This window comes from Fonsecaea monophora (assembly GCF_001642475.1).
Source record: "Fonsecaea monophora strain CBS 269.37 chromosome Unknown Scaff137, whole genome shotgun sequence".
NCBI classification, from domain to species: Eukaryota; Fungi; Ascomycota; class Eurotiomycetes; order Chaetothyriales; family Herpotrichiellaceae; genus Fonsecaea; species Fonsecaea monophora.
In genome coordinates this window covers 1-15,019 of record NW_019174068.1, presented here as the reverse complement: position 1 = coordinate 15,019, position 15,019 = coordinate 1, and the positions used below count along the sequence as shown (strand labels likewise).

The 15,019-nt window shown below is 51.2% G+C and overlaps 4 protein-coding genes across 4 annotated transcripts; all 4 read left to right on the top strand.

Moving 5' to 3' along the window:
- Positions 1–1,379: 1,379 nt before the first annotated feature.
- AYO21_10933 (hypothetical protein) lies at positions 1,380–2,588 on the top strand (the record flags this gene model as incomplete). The annotated part of the gene is made up of 1 exon (XM_022660838.1): positions 1,380–2,588. The coding sequence occupies one exon, from the start codon at positions 1,380–1,382 to the stop codon at positions 2,586–2,588; it is 1,209 nt and encodes a 402-aa protein (XP_022506835.1).
- Positions 2,589–3,717: 1,129 nt separating this feature from the next.
- AYO21_10932 (hypothetical protein) lies at positions 3,718–6,018 on the top strand (the record flags this gene model as incomplete). The annotated part of the gene is made up of 8 exons (XM_022660837.1): positions 3,718–3,983; positions 4,088–4,692; positions 4,754–4,890; positions 4,944–5,045; positions 5,089–5,237; positions 5,299–5,408; positions 5,460–5,668; positions 5,728–6,018. The coding sequence occupies 8 exons, from the start codon at positions 3,718–3,720 to the stop codon at positions 6,016–6,018; spliced, it is 1,869 nt and encodes a 622-aa protein (XP_022506834.1).
- A 934-nt stretch (positions 6,019–6,952) lies between these two features.
- On the top strand, positions 6,953–10,816 carry AYO21_10931 (hypothetical protein; the record flags this gene model as incomplete). The annotated part of the gene is made up of 1 exon (XM_022660836.1): positions 6,953–10,816. One exon carries the CDS (start codon positions 6,953–6,955, stop codon positions 10,814–10,816), a length of 3,864 nt encoding a protein of 1,287 aa, XP_022506833.1.
- Positions 10,817–12,666: 1,850 nt separating this feature from the next.
- Positions 12,667–13,485, top strand: AYO21_10930 (hypothetical protein; the record flags this gene model as incomplete). Its single annotated transcript, XM_022660835.1, has 1 exon — positions 12,667–13,485. One exon carries the CDS (start codon positions 12,667–12,669, stop codon positions 13,483–13,485), a length of 819 nt encoding a protein of 272 aa, XP_022506832.1.
- Between the last annotated feature and the right edge of the window lie 1,534 nt (positions 13,486–15,019).

Genomic DNA, 15,019 nt, shown 5'->3' with positions numbered 1-15,019 from the left:
GCCTGGTACAAAGAGGACACAAGGCGATTGGGGGAACAAGACTGGCGCAGTGGTGTGGAGGCCAAAGACGGCTGCTTACCGAGGGGTCATAGGCTGATAGGACATGTTGACGGACGCTTCAAAAGGGTCGTGTGAGGAAGATCCGTTCATGCAGAGAGCCTTTGGATGTTTGCAAGTCTGGAATCGGTGAGGGTTGTTAGGTTGAAATGACCTCCTGTAGCGTCCCCCAGGAGGCAGCGCCAGCGTGACTCGAATTCACAGAGAGGTCTGAGGCCGGCCTCGTGAGTGAGGATGCGAATGAGATAGGATACTGCTGCGGCCTGCGCTACTTCAAGTATCTCCGGCTACAGGGGAGCCAGACGCAGTGATGAAGTGTATGTGAAATCTAAAATGCGGACCAGACAGGTGAAGGAAGTGGAATTGGATCGGGGTGAAAGAGTGGAAGCTAAGAGGAGAATTAACAAGAAAAAAATGAGTCGCGGCAGAAAGACAGAATGCGTGAAGTGGACAATCTAAGCTGGACAGCCTTGTCTGTTTATTTGGTTCCTGTGCAGATCCAACATAGTCAAGTTACGCGATGAGGTGCGGTCGAACTGGATAGTGTGCGATTCACGGCACCCACCAGGTGTTGGCAGGACTGGATTGGATGGAGGACGGGTACCAGCTCCTCAGTGAACTGGAACCCATGGGAACAAGAAGGCGGCACCATTGGAGGGCGTCAAGAGCATCAATTGCAGGAGGTAATAGCAAACGAGATGCACTGACCAGGGGGCGCAAGGAGTGAAGGAGTGGAAGGGCGAGAAGGCGACCATAGAGGAAGGCTGAATGGCGCTGAGGAGAGGTGGCAGTAGAGTCCCTGCGTCCTGTCAGTTAGTTTCACTTCTATACGGCACCCAATCATTCTGTCCTGCAGACTTGGAGTGTGATTTCGAACAAAGCGAGAGATATGTACACGAGGCGAAGAGGTTGACGGTGAAGCTGGTGACGAGGCTGCAGTTGTATCTCCTGCCCCAATTTCCATCTCCTTTTCGACGTTTCATGTTGATCAACGGGTTTGTGTTGAGATGAGCGGGTCTATCTCGGTTAATCCCTCGACGAAGAAGCGCAGTTTGCCTGCCCCTGCTGCCCCTCAGCCCCTCCTCCAACACACTATGAACGCATTTTTCTGGCAAAGACTCATTCACACTCTTACGAATTACGAATTGAATGACTCTACATATGCGGCTCTTGTTGCCTTGCCCAAAGGTTTGTCCATCTTACTCTCCACAGTAGGTTAATGCGCCTTGTGACAAGACGGCATGAATATTCTTAACCCGATCTCCTCCATCATTTCCCCGTTATTTGCTCATAAGCACAGGCTTCGTTAGACAAGAGACATCATGACTTCCGCAGACGTGCATCCAACTGCGACCGACTTGGCTTCCAAGCCTCCCCCGATCGACCCTGCCTCTCAACCATCAGCTCAGTCTCCGGACCTGAAACTTGTGTCTGCCTCAGCGCTCGAATACGTCCAGACTGCGTATCTTAATGCCGAAGCATGGCAAGGCCCACTCACCCTCGAGCAATACCTGGAACGCGAAGTGATCCTTCAGGCAGTCGATTTGACAAGAGATGGTCGGATCACTGGATGGATTTTGACCTCTGACTCTCTACCCCCAAACCCCGATGGTTCGCGGCCCATCCTTGCCTGTTGCGAGAGCCTTCTGGTCCAAGCCTATGTGGCAAAAGACGGCGTGCTGAAGAAAACCCAAGCCCATGGCATCGCCTCGGTCTACACTCGTCCCGAATACCGTGGAAAAGGATACGCTGGCAGAATGATGGCGGAATTGGGAAAAAGATTGGAGTCGTGGCAGACTGGATCTGGCACCACTAATCCATTCTCTGTTCTATACTCTGATATCGGCCAAACGTTTTACGCCAGATTCGGCTGGAAAGTATTCCCCAGCAACCACATCCATCTCCCTCCACTGGACCAAACAGTGTACAAATCAGCCAGTTCCATGTTTCCTGTCGTCGATGATTTGACAATGGAGGATCTGAAGGATATTCCGACTGTTGAGTACCTTGAACATCGCTTGCGTACGGTATCCAAGGGTATCCCAGGTATTAATCATGTTGCAATTCGCCCGGATGTCGAGCATTTTGAATGGCACTTTGCCCGAGAGGAGTTCCAGACCAAGGTCCTGAACAGAGGATTCCCAAAATTCAAGGGTGCGATCCATCGAGCCAGCGGCCTCGCTCTGATCTGGTGCCGCGTTTACGCAGCCAAGGAGTCAGAGTGGCAACTACATATCCTTCACACAGTTGTCCCGCCGTCGCTGGAGGATTCAGTAGACGCCCAACACGCAATGTCCGCACTTCTCTTGAGAGCACAGTTAGAGGCACATGAATGGGAGATGGCTGCCGGTGTGGAGGTCTGGGATCCACTAGAACTGGTAGTCGCTGCGGCTCAGAGGCTGAGGACGGAAGAGCAGGGCAAAGTGGAGATCATTACCCGCGACAAGGAGCATTTGTGCAGTCTCAGATGGGCAGCGAAACCAGACGATGAAGTCGTTTGGCTTGCCAAGGAGAAATACGCCTGGTGCTGAAGGACGAGGCTTTCAAAAGACGCAGCCTCAGCGCGCCTCGCTCTTGACTGTGGGAGCGGATGCAAATATCCTAGCCTCGGCCGATTTCGAGGCGAGTTTGAACAATGTTACCAGAATCGCAGCCGAGTCCGGGGATGTATACACTACCAGAGATATCAAGATGTCTTCTGGATATATTACATATATAGCAAACCACAGAGCATCAATCATCTCCCGTTTGATCGACCCTCTTCCCACCTAATACCATTGTGCCTCGCTCGACATATTCTAAGTGCAAGTCCAGGGTTTGTGGTATCCACCCTCCAAGACAGGTTATAACTATGTTTGTTTGTTTGTCTGTACAGCCTTGTATGTAGCAACTGGGAATGGATATTCCAACCTCGGTCTATTGCACAACGAAGTAAACCCCCAACTTGTGGAATGATACCTCGTTTAGAGAAGACTCAAAGGGCGCCCGGTTATCTCTTGGAAATTGACTCCCGCCCGGCTGTTCCTGGTCAGCTGTACTTTGTTGAGTGAGGGTGAGCGAGGGGTGGTAGTTTAGTGGCCTGATTGATGATAGAGCCCGGACTTCTCTCTCCTCAATATCCCTACACCTTGTACTTGTATTGGCTTTGGAGTTTATCGTGCCGCATTACCCCGACTTAGCCACTCCAAGCCACCCTTACAGTTTCGTGGTCCACGAGTAATATTCCGTGATAGCCCACCCGAGTCAGTCGTCCCGCTCTCTCACAGCGTGTGGCAACATCCCCGCGGACCGCGGACAATGCCCTTGGAGATGGAATCCTGGGAACCGAGGTCTACCTCCAAAAAAGGCTTCAACTGATACCTCCTGCTGACCAAATCAGGGAGTTTTAGACCTTCGTAGATGGGGAGTGGGTTGTCGTGGTGCCACTCAAAAAAGCCCATTTAATCTGGGTTCCGTTTAAGAAGAGGATATTATATACCCCGCGTGTATCTTCCAGATCCACACTTTTGGTGGTCCGTAGGTAGACCCTTGAGTGCACGATACAGATACAAAAAGTATCCGAGGGTGGTTTGGTAATTCCTTCACTCGCAATATCAGGTTCCGACTTTTGTAAAGTCGCTCGCAAAGCGTCAATCACTTGGACTTGTTCCACTCGGAAAAATGGCGCCCTCGAAAGATGGCGAAGGCTTCTCGTCCAACGCGACGGGCGAGGTCTTCAACGAGCTTGGATGGATGATCCAGAATGCTCGGGGTTACAGGATCCACGAGGAGCCATATGCCACTCCGCGTAAGATAAGAGTGATCCACATCGGCGCGGGCGCTTCAGGCATCACGCTTTCCAAGTTCATCGAGGATCGGTGCGAGAATGTCGAGTTGCAGCTTTACGAGAAGAACAAGGACGTTGGAGGAACGTGGCTGGAGAATAGGTATGGTGCTCGCGCCCTACCTCTCGTGGTGTTTCTTGTTTCGGGAGAGGGACAGAGAGAGAGAGAGAGAGAGAGATTGCTGACAAGGAACCTCCGTCTAACAGATATCCTGGCTGCGCTTGTGATATTCCTTCCGCTGCATATCAGTTCACCTGGGAAAGAAATCCCAACTGGTCCCAGTACTACTCGGAATCGCCCGAGATCTGGCAATACTTCAAAGACGTCGTCGACAAGCACGGTTTGATCAAGTACGTCAAACTTGAGCATACTGTGACCGGAGCGTATTGGCAACCCGAGCAAGGCGTTTGGGAGGTGCATGTGCGGCGGCCCGATGGCACCGAGTTTGTGGACACATGCCACGTCCTCGTCAATGGTGGAGGCATTCTGAAGTACGTTTCTTCTACCCTTAATGCTTTGCTGCGTGTCCTGTTTGCTGACAAGTGTGCTGCCCATAGTAACTGGAAATGGCCAGATATCAAGGGCCTGCATTCATTCAAAGGCACCCTCGTGCACAGCGCCAACTATGATCCCCAAATTGACTTGACTGGCAAACGCGTCGCCGTCATTGGAATTGGCAGCAGTGGCATCCAAATCATCTCGAAGATTGCATCGCAGGTGAAGCAACTATACGCGTGGGTAAGATCGCCAACGTGGATCACGGCAGGCTTTGCTCAGAAGTTTGCTGGACCGAATGGAGGAAATTTCCACTGTAAGCAACTTACGTCTCGCTCTGGTGGATACAACCGTGGACGTTCTAATGCTGGGAACAGATACCGAGGAGCAGAAAAGGCGATTTGCTGAGAACCCGGACTTATTCTTGAAGTATTCGAAAATGATAGAGTCGGAGCTGAATGTCAGGTTCAAGTTCATTCTGAATGGGACACCCGAGGCCGAAGGTGCCAGAGAAGTAAGACAATCCTTTGCCAAACCACCACAGAGGATGCTGAAATGATTCTGCAGTTTGCTCGGAACGAAATGATGCAAAAGCTTGGTACGACGAAACCTGAACTCCTAGAGGCTATCATCCCCAAGAACTTCGGTGTGGGATGTAGAAGGCCGACTGTGAGTTGATCCAAGCAACGTGCATGAACTCCAACTAAATCAGGATCCTCAGCCCGGAAACGGCTTTCTTGAAGCGTTGAATCAAGAGAATGTTCAAGTCTTCACCACGCCAATGAAAGAGATCAACTCGGATGGTTTCATCGATAGTGAAGGCCAGCAACACGATGTGGACATTATCATTTGTGCCACAGGGTAAGCTCACAGCTGCGCATTGTGATTTTGCGGTACCGATTGGCTGACTGGTGCACGACAGGTTCAACACAAGCTGGATCCCTAGGTTTCCGGTCGAAGCAAATGGACACAGCATTGCAAAGATGTGGGCCAAAGAGGCCTATTCATACCTTTCTATTGGAGTTCCTCACAGTATGCATTCCCCCATAACACTGCCTCTAATGGATACTGAATGTTGGAAAGTGCCGAATTACTTCATGATGGGTGGACCTTACGGTCCACTTGGGCACGGATCTTTCTTGCCCATCATCGAGACGCTTGCAGGCAATATCATCCAGTGCATTCAAAAGATGCAAAAGGACCGTATAAAGAGTCTGACTCCGAAACCGGAAATCGCCGAGCAGTTCAGAGAGCATGCACAACTGTTCCTGAAGAGAACAGCTTGGACCTCGGTGGGTGTATCCCTGATATCCAACTCCAGGCAAGGCACTGATATTCCTCGTAACAATAGGGATGTAGTTCGTGGTTCAAGCAGGGAAAAGTCGACGGACCACTGCCAATGTTCCCTGCTTCTCGACTGGTATATATGGACCTCCTCGCGACTCCCAGGTTCGAGGACTACCAGGTCGAATATATGAACTCGTTGAACATGTTTGAGTTCCTGGGTAACGGCTTTGCGACTCGAGAGTTTGATGGCCGTGATCTATCGTATTACTTGGGGCTGTTGAATGGCGACGATCACCAAATCGACCTCGAAGGCGCCATTCATGACGATCTTGCGGAGCTGCATCTGATACAGTAGCCGGACTGGTGGTGTATACTAGGTATTTTTGCAAGGACAAGAAGCAAAGAGATAGAAACCACTATCAAGATTGTCAATGAAGTGAGAATGCGAAACTGCGTCATGGGGTTTAATACTCCACCGCAAATAACTCGCTACGGTGGGCCATGTCGATAGACTGGCGCTTTTCTTCAGCCTCACCACCGCATTTCTTCCGTCCCATCAACATCACGCATCCTTCTGATTGTCCAGCCTCATTCCCTACTTCGCATGACGTATGGAAACATAACACAGACAAGGGATACAGCGAGGAACTCACACCCGGATATGGCTGACCCAGGCACGCTCTTCTTTGGTCATGACCTCCCCTAGGTCCCTTGGCAAAGTCCTGGGTCCAAGTCCCTGCTTTCTGCCGTGTCGCCTTATGAACTAGCCTCAGTTCGCAAGTCGAGCAGACCACGGACGCCTTTCCTCGCCTAACTACCCAGTGCCATCTCAACCTCGCCTGAGATTATGCGCCCGACACTTTATCACCGCAGTGGTTGCAGATCGCTTAGACTGAGACCCAATTCCCATTTCTTGCGCCCAGTAAGTACTCTTGGTCCATTTGCGACAATGAAAAGGACTGGTGGACACATGCCGTGTAAAATGAATTGATTCGTTATTGTCCACATTCTTCCGCCAGGTATGAGGCGCAGGATGTAGGTGACTTCTGCGCCTTGTTCAAGTGCGTCGAGGTCAGGCTGATTTAGGCTCGTTCTTCTTCTTCTTCCTTCTCTACGAATACCCTTTGATACCCGGTCAGTACTCCCTGGCCATTTGCCTGATAAATGCGGAGCTCCCATGATCTTCCGTGCATCACCTCTTCTGCCCGCTCAGCTCACATTTCGCCTTCAGCAAGCGGTTGGTGAGGATCACCAGCCATCTGTTGCTGCTCGGTCTCGGTGCCATCAAGATGTCTTCCCTAGGGCTGAAAAGAGTCTCACTCGGTGAGGCTGCCGTCCTAGGAAGCCTGTACGATGCACGGACCGACTCTTTTCAACCACTTTCGTTGCTGAGCCGCCAGCTTCCCGAGACTGCAGTCACTAGCGAGGCGCGTCCATCGTCTCGATTCAGTGTTGTCGAGACTTCTGATCTCAAAGACAAGTTTAACGCTGTTGGAGTGCACTCTTCTTTGGGAGCCAGCATCCTTTCAGGGCTAGTTGTTCCTTCGGGCTCGACAAGCGCTCTTCTCGACCGACATGGGAGTAATTTTATCGTCCAAATGTCCCTACAACATGTCGTCACCACGTTTCTCGAGAAAATCAACTTTACAAGCCCTGAACTGCAGCAGTGTATCTCTCGGGAAAACATACAGCAAAGCCATGCCACACATGTGGTGTCAGAGATCACATGGGGTAGTCGGAGCATCCTAACAGCAAACTATCATAGATCAGCAGGCGAAGATAGGAATACGGTGAAAGAGCTACTACGAAAGGAATATGCCAACATTGAACAAAAAATCTCTTTTCCTGGAACCCAGACTGCAGACTCGTCTCAATCCCATGACCTGACCAATTCGCTTCAAGTTTATCTACGCACAGACATGTCAGGAAGCAATCCACTAAAGACCGACCTCGAAGGAGCCTGCCAATTCATGCAAAATGTACCAAATCAGATCTTGGACATGGATGGGGGCTGGGGACAGCCTATCGTTTACACGCTGCTCCCAGTGCACTGGCTCTCACTGATTTTGAATTTCGAGCCCAGCGGAATCGTGGTCAGTCAGCCGAACGAAGACCTTCTTTCGGACTACATGAATATGTTCGAAGAGATCAGGAACGCTCAGCGGCGACTCAAGGATTACTGGACCTATCTTTCTCGTCGGCGTGCTCTTGTACCGGAGGATCATATTCGCGAAGTCTCTGACTTCCTTGCTCGTGCCAATCAATCAGAGGGTGTGCTAAGGCAACAATACGGCGTGGCTCTGCGCGATTTTCGAAATGGTCGGATGGGCTCAAGACAGCTGGGGCAAGTCCTTGAGAGATTCGTCAAGAGCCCCTATTCACCGGCCCAGCTTACTGCGGTAGCAGATGTCTATGCTCGAAAACTGGCTTTCATCGACGAAACAACAAAGAATGGAGCAGCCTTCTTTTCCAACGAATGTTCGGTGCCGACACCTCGTGGCCATGTGTATACTCTTTATTTCAGCCGCACCGCTATGGATGACAATGCAACTTGGGGGCCCAATTCGCAACTTACTTTTCACATACTTCAGAGTGGCACCACGCAAACGTCGGTTCGAATTGTGGACTGTGACCATAGCGGGCAGTCTTTCGAGAAGTCCCATATCATGTACCATCGCGACGGCAAGCTGATCACAAACGACTTCCAGAAACTTCAAAACTTCCTCGCAGACAAATGTTTGATGCATTTCGACGATGCCCATCTTGATACGTGGGGAACCAAGAAACCAATGGATCGGAAGCCTGTCAAGCTATCTTGTCCGGGACGAGGCTGTGTACCTCGAACAAAACGTCAGTGGATCTGTTCTCGATGTTACTCTACCATCGACTACGGCCGGCGAGATCACTACCTGTACTGCGACTGTGGTCGGACAAAATATCGTTACTGGGGTTTCAGGTGCAACGCACAGCAGCATGGACCAAACTTTGAGCGATATGAGGACCGTCAACTTTTGGCAATGCTCGATGCCATGGACCCATTTGAAGAAGTCAATATCTTGATCCTGGGAGAGACAGGTGTCGGCAAAAGTACCTGGATCAACGCATTCGTAAATTATCTCACCCACGGCACTTTGCAAGAGGCGATGGATGCAAGTGAAATAGAGCATGTGATTCCATGTTCGTTTGCCACTCAGACGGTGGACGAAAACGACCCTCTGCAGAGACTGATTCAAAGGAAGATCAGGATCGGGGCAAGAGACGAGTTTGAACATGACGCCTCTGACGGCCAGTCGGCCACCCAGAAGGCTATCACGTACCCTATTTTCGTCAATTCGGTCATGGTGCGCTTGATTGATACTCCTGGTATCGGCGATACCAGAGGTCTGGACCAGGACAAAGCCAACATGGCGGACATCCTGTCAGTGCTGAGCAACTACAAGGAGCTGCACGGCATTCTGATACTCCTCAAGCCAAACAACTCTCGATTGAACGTCATGTTCGAGTTTTGTATCAAGGAATTGTTGACACATTTGCATCGAAATGCTGCACGCAATATGGTGTTTGGTTTCACCAACACTCGTGGTTCGAATTATCATCCTGGAGACACCTTCATACCACTTGAGGCTGTGTTGAAACAATTCCGCGACGTCAATCTTGGGCTGTTTCGCGACACAGTCTATTGCTTTGACTCGGAGAGCTTCCGCTACCTGGCTGCTCATAAACAAAATGTCAGCTTGGGCAGCTTCAACGATTATTGCCGGAGTTGGGAGCAGTCTGCTACCGAGTCTCGACGTTTGCTCAACTATATCCGCCAGTTGGAGCCTCATCAAGTGGAGAATACTCTCAGTCTGAACGAGGCTCGACGCTTGATCCTCCAGTTGACCAAGCCCATGGCTGAGATAGCACAAAAGATCAATGATACCATCGAGTTGAACCAAAGAGACAACGAGCTGTTGCGGAACAGCAAATTGAGCAAGGACGAAATGCTGAAGAAATTAGACGTAAAGCAGAACTCGGTGGTCTTCAGCCCAGTCACTCGCCCAAAGACCGTCTGTACCAATGCGAGATGCATCAAAAAGGTTGATACTCCAGGCCCCAATGGAGAGGACACTGTACACAAAGTCCTCTGTCACAACCCTTGCTGTCTGACCAATGTCCCGGTTGAAAAGGTGGGAACACCAGAGTTGGTCAGATGCGCGGCATTCGCCGGCTCACAGCACTGTAAAGGTTGCAGGCATCATTGGACAGAGCACAAGCATATCCTGTACGAACACAAGGAGACGAAAAGGACCATCAAAGATCCGAAAGTCGAGATGTTGTTGCAAGAGAATGCAAAGGTCACCACCATCATCGAGGCTGCAATCAAGGCGAAAGAAGCCACGGTCGCAGAGTTCAAACGCGAACATAAAGAGATTCAAAAGGCGGCAGTACAGTTTAGCTTGTGGCTCAAGCACCATTCCATCACCCCGTACAACGATGCCACGCTGGAGTACCTGGACCATCTTATTAAAGAGGAGAAGTCCAAGGTAGCGATCGGCGGTAAGAGGCAACGGCTCGATGCTTTTCAGCAGTATCGTCGCGAGTACAAGGAGCTTGTCGACCTCTTCGAATCCAACGTGGACAAGGGCAGGAACGAAGAGCTTTTGGACGCCAAGGGCGTCGACAAACTCGCGAAACGGCTGTATTCGCTGAAGCATTACGGCGCAGACCTCCGCAAGTTGCGCGATGCCGTGGTCATTGCGCACACCGCATCGATTCGCGAGAGACCATACCGCGTCAACGCGAGACCAGGGTTTATGATATCCACGATTGCTCCATCGTCTTTCCAGGCCTCGATCAGAACTCGCCCCGCGCCAAGTACGATTACTACATTGCCTGCCATCAGCCGCACGCAAGCACCGCCTATGGCTGTGTCTGTGTCTGACGAGAAGCAAGTCGTGGGGAGTGCAGGCGGAAGCGGAGCGACCTCCCTGCCCGGCAGGAGACATGTGAGCACGCCAGAGGCTGCCATCTCGGGTGCTCCGCCCTCTTATTTCGAGGCCGCCGTAACCCCAGCCTCCTGGGACTTGAATGGGAGAATGAAGAACAAACGCAAGACAGCTCGGTCGTTGAGCGGCAGGCTGACCGAGCGGATGTCGTCCATTTTTAGATGAGCGGTTGTCAGACCTTGTTATTACTTGGTAATTACAGCACAGTCAGCCACTTGACGGAACGGATCCTGGGACGCTCACAGACCTCAGGTCTCATACTCCGCCCGTCAGGCCCATCTATGCAGTAGTGAACTGATTGCAAGGGGCTCTATTACTGGGAGATATGATTGTCGTGGTGATTAATTACTGGCAGATTGAACAAAGTGATTTCGAGCAGGGGCACGTTTTCGTGGATGGTGTCTCGGGCTTCCACATTTGTTCGCAGAGATTACTTCTCTGGCTTGTTGTATAGCTAGGTAGATACGTTAATAATGGAGAAATAATCTGGTAATGCCTTCCATGGGAGATGGACATGATTGTGTGTTTGATGCAAGCCTCCTGTTGCGGATCTAGGCTAATATCCTAGTTGAAGTCAAAAGTACGGAACGGTCCGCTTATAACAAGCGATAGCACGGGACAGGATCGAGACACAATATCATTTTCCTCCACTCATCTTTGTCATCGCGAGAAATGAAATGCGCAGAGTGAGCAGGAATACCTGAGGAGAGATCTGTGCCGTGATCCTCTTTGTACTACACACAAATACATGCTTTCCGTCATCAATACCGACCGCTCGAAACCGCGTGATCATGACCTGGCTTCGCGCGGCAAGACAATGCCCGCTTTCTCGTTGTACCCATCATGCATTATCAATGCGCCAGTCAATCATGAACCTTCGTCGGTCGTTATCCATCAAATCAAAACTCATCCCTGAAGAACCCACAACATAACCTGACCGAAACCCTTCACTTCACGTTGACCATCCCTCTTCTTTCTGAGAAAGAAAGAGAGAGCCAGGAATCGCGTCGGAAGAAATCAGAGGAGGTTGAATTCCGGGGCGGTCTTTGCAGTTTCGCGCGCGTCGCGCAGAGCCGCCAGGGGACGCGGTTTGGGGAGAGCCGACAGCGAGGATGAAGGGGTCTGCGTCTTTTGCGGCATGTAGTAGACGACGAGGAAGGGCGCGAGGGCGGTGGCCGTGGAGGCGACGAACGTGCCGATGGTGAAGTGCGACATTTTTTATTTTTTTGCGGGAGTGTTTTGTTTCGTGTGTTTGTTTTGGTGATCCCTCTAAGGTGAGTGGATGGATTCTAAAGCGGTAATCTGAGTATTTGTCTATCGAGGTTGTCTAGCGCTGAGCGAAAACGAAGGACTGTAAATAATTCGAAATCTATAAAGAATGTAGCAAGGGCTGGGAAAGAGGGAGCCGGAGAGCAAACAACAAGTCTAATATAGGCAGTGGCGGTGAAAGGGAAAAAAAAAGGAGAGAAGGGGGACAAAAAAAATCGAAACTCGCGCAATGTATTACTCGGTAAAGGTAAATGCAAGGGAGATCGACCAGTCTGGAAGCAAAGGGGGTAACATCCATGAGCCATGCGTTGGAGTAAAGTCGAGTCAGGGGCGCCAAATCGCAATCCCCCAACCCGCGGTCTCCAAAGCCTCACATTACCCCGTAGAGTAACCCGAGGGCGAGCGGAGATTATTTCCCGAGTTCTCTGGGATATTTATTTAGGCACAGCCTTGTCGCAGGATCGGGGAACTCTGGCCGCTTCTGGGGCTGTAGACGAGGCTGGCGGCTCTGAATAAGCCAAGACACCAGCCGGGGTGCCAGTGCCAGAAGTGGTGGCTGTGAGTGACATCACCTGCATGGGAGCTCCCGCTGGCTGCCACGGATGAAAAAAACATGAGGGAAAAAACGACGCATCGTCACAAACGATCGCAACGGCCAAGTTCCTCTGTGGCGCTCCATCGTAGATATTAGTCTTTATTAGTCGTGTTCCACAGCTGTTTGCGTCTGCAGAACTCCAACTCTAAACATGCCTTTACGCATCAAATGGACGTGTACGTCCTGTCTCCTGCGACAACTGAACGGCCAGCAGCGCCGAGTCTCAACATCCAGCCTGCGCAACGCTTCCCGGCGGACTCACTCTAAGTCTCTCGTACAAGGCCACCCTGTGCAGGGCCTGCGATCTTTCGCCACTACTGCACCGTCGCGTCAAAGAGTGCCTGATGAACAGCATCAGGCCATGCCACTCGGTGACTTCTACACCGAGCTTCTGTCGACACCGATCGAGAAACATCCTGCGACATACTCAGACCTGCCCACCTTTGTACAACCGGGCGATGAAGAAAAGATGGAAAGAGCACGGAAGGTCTTCGGTTCGATACGCGGGTCAGGATATGAACGGCGGACGTCGAGCACGCCGGACTCGACGTGGCGCACCATCAACGGCGTCCCCGTGCCTCCCAAACCGGCCGAGCCTGACAATTGCTGCATGAGCGGCTGCGTGCACTGCGTCTGGGACGATTATCGAGATGATGTGGAAGAGTGGGCAGCCCGGGTTCGGGAGGCGCAGTCCAAAGCACCGAAGCAGCGACGCGGGGCTCCCAAGATCGAGATGGCGAGACCCGAAGTGAGCGACGCTTCGGGAAGTATGGACGATGACGGCGGCGGGAGTGAAAGCCTTTGGACGACTCCTTCAGCATCGGCAGAGGCCAAGGAGGATGATGTCCTGTTTCAGGGAATCCCCGTCGGCATTCGGGAGTTTATGGCTACGGAGAAGAGGATTCGGGAGCGGAGACGTGCTCGGAAAGAGAAGGGCCAATTGGACAACGACGAGGACGACTTTATCTGATGTGAATACGACTTATTGCCACGCTGTCTTGTCTTGGGAGATGTCTTCCTGCAACAGCAACAAGAAGACCTTTTGAGAGCCCTTCAACCAAGCCCTCTCGTCATGAGCTCGAATGCAGCTGAGAATACAGTATCCAATCTGAAACATGTGCGAGATTTGACATCCGGTCGTCGGGAGATTGTTCCTCGCCTACAATGATCGATGAACGAATGATGAAAACTAAAATGTCAAAGACAAGATATGGTATTTCCAAGTTGTACCTTTCTGTACGGGACGAACAGAACGATTTTTGATTTGGGGAGCACTTTTTGCAATTAGCCTGTTGGCGCAGAATGAGATCATGACGAGCTACTTTTCGCGGTTTTTTACACCGCTTGACCGCAGCAGTCCTCGACGCGTTCAGCGATTTCGAACATTGATTCCATCTCTCTCGATACAGCGCGATTTACCTTTTACTCAACCTGCCAGCACCCGCGACGTTGAGTGCGGTGACATGCACGGCCACCTGAAGCTTGGTTCACTGTGGGCCTTACACTGGGACATATTTTCTTTCAGGTTCATCCTGGACGGCAAGAGACTGCGAGGCTCTCACTTCTACAGATTTGTTCACATTTCTTACCGTTCAAGCACTCTGCCCACTCTTCTCGACATCTACGGAAAAGGTCGTGGGTAATGACAATGTTGATGTCAAGGAGCAACATTTGTAACTGTGGGTGTTATTTTCAGCAGGGTTGGAGCACCAATAACTCCAAAGGTGGCCCGTGCCGAATTAAATTACCACGAATTGTTGGAACCAGACTATATTTGAGTTAAAGTTCTTTGATTCCAGCTATGAAAAAAAGCTACAGGAGACAGGAAACAGCTCTTGGTTTCACCAGCCAACCACTGCAGGCTGGCTACTCACACTCTGCACCAACGTGAAGGTGGCTGTCCATTTGCAGAGCCCCCTCCTCTTTCCGCTGACTTTTTTTCTTAGCCTTTGTTTTGATTTCCCTCCTGGAACGTCCCACAACCCAAATCCCTCTCCTAATCCTCCTCAACAATCACCATTCTGCCAGTCAAACCCTTCCAATGACTCCTTCACGAGTACCAACGTCCTGGGTGAGGGTCGTACTCTGGGTACGGATGGCCATACTGGCTGCTGATGGTGATGTGGTCCGAAAAGTGAACGTAGTGCGAGCGCGAGCTGGGCGTGGGGCACTTTCTGGCCTTGGGCCTCTTTGGCTTGGTCGACAGGGTGCTGGTGAAGGTTGGTGTTGGGGAGGCGACCGATCTCATTCTGGGAGACGGTGTTGGCTCTCCTCTGCTGGCTTGTTGTTTGGAGCTAGTGCAACCCATGGTGACGACTTGATGTTTGTGAGGTGTTGTGTTGGATGTGGACGTGTGTGATATTGTGGTGTTGTGATGTTGTTGACGTTGGTGTTGACGTTGGTGTTGACGTTGGTGTTGACGTTGGTGTTGACGTTGGTGTTGACGTTGGTGTTGACGTTGGTGTTGGCGTTGGTGTTGATGTTGGTGTTGGTGCTGTGGTTGG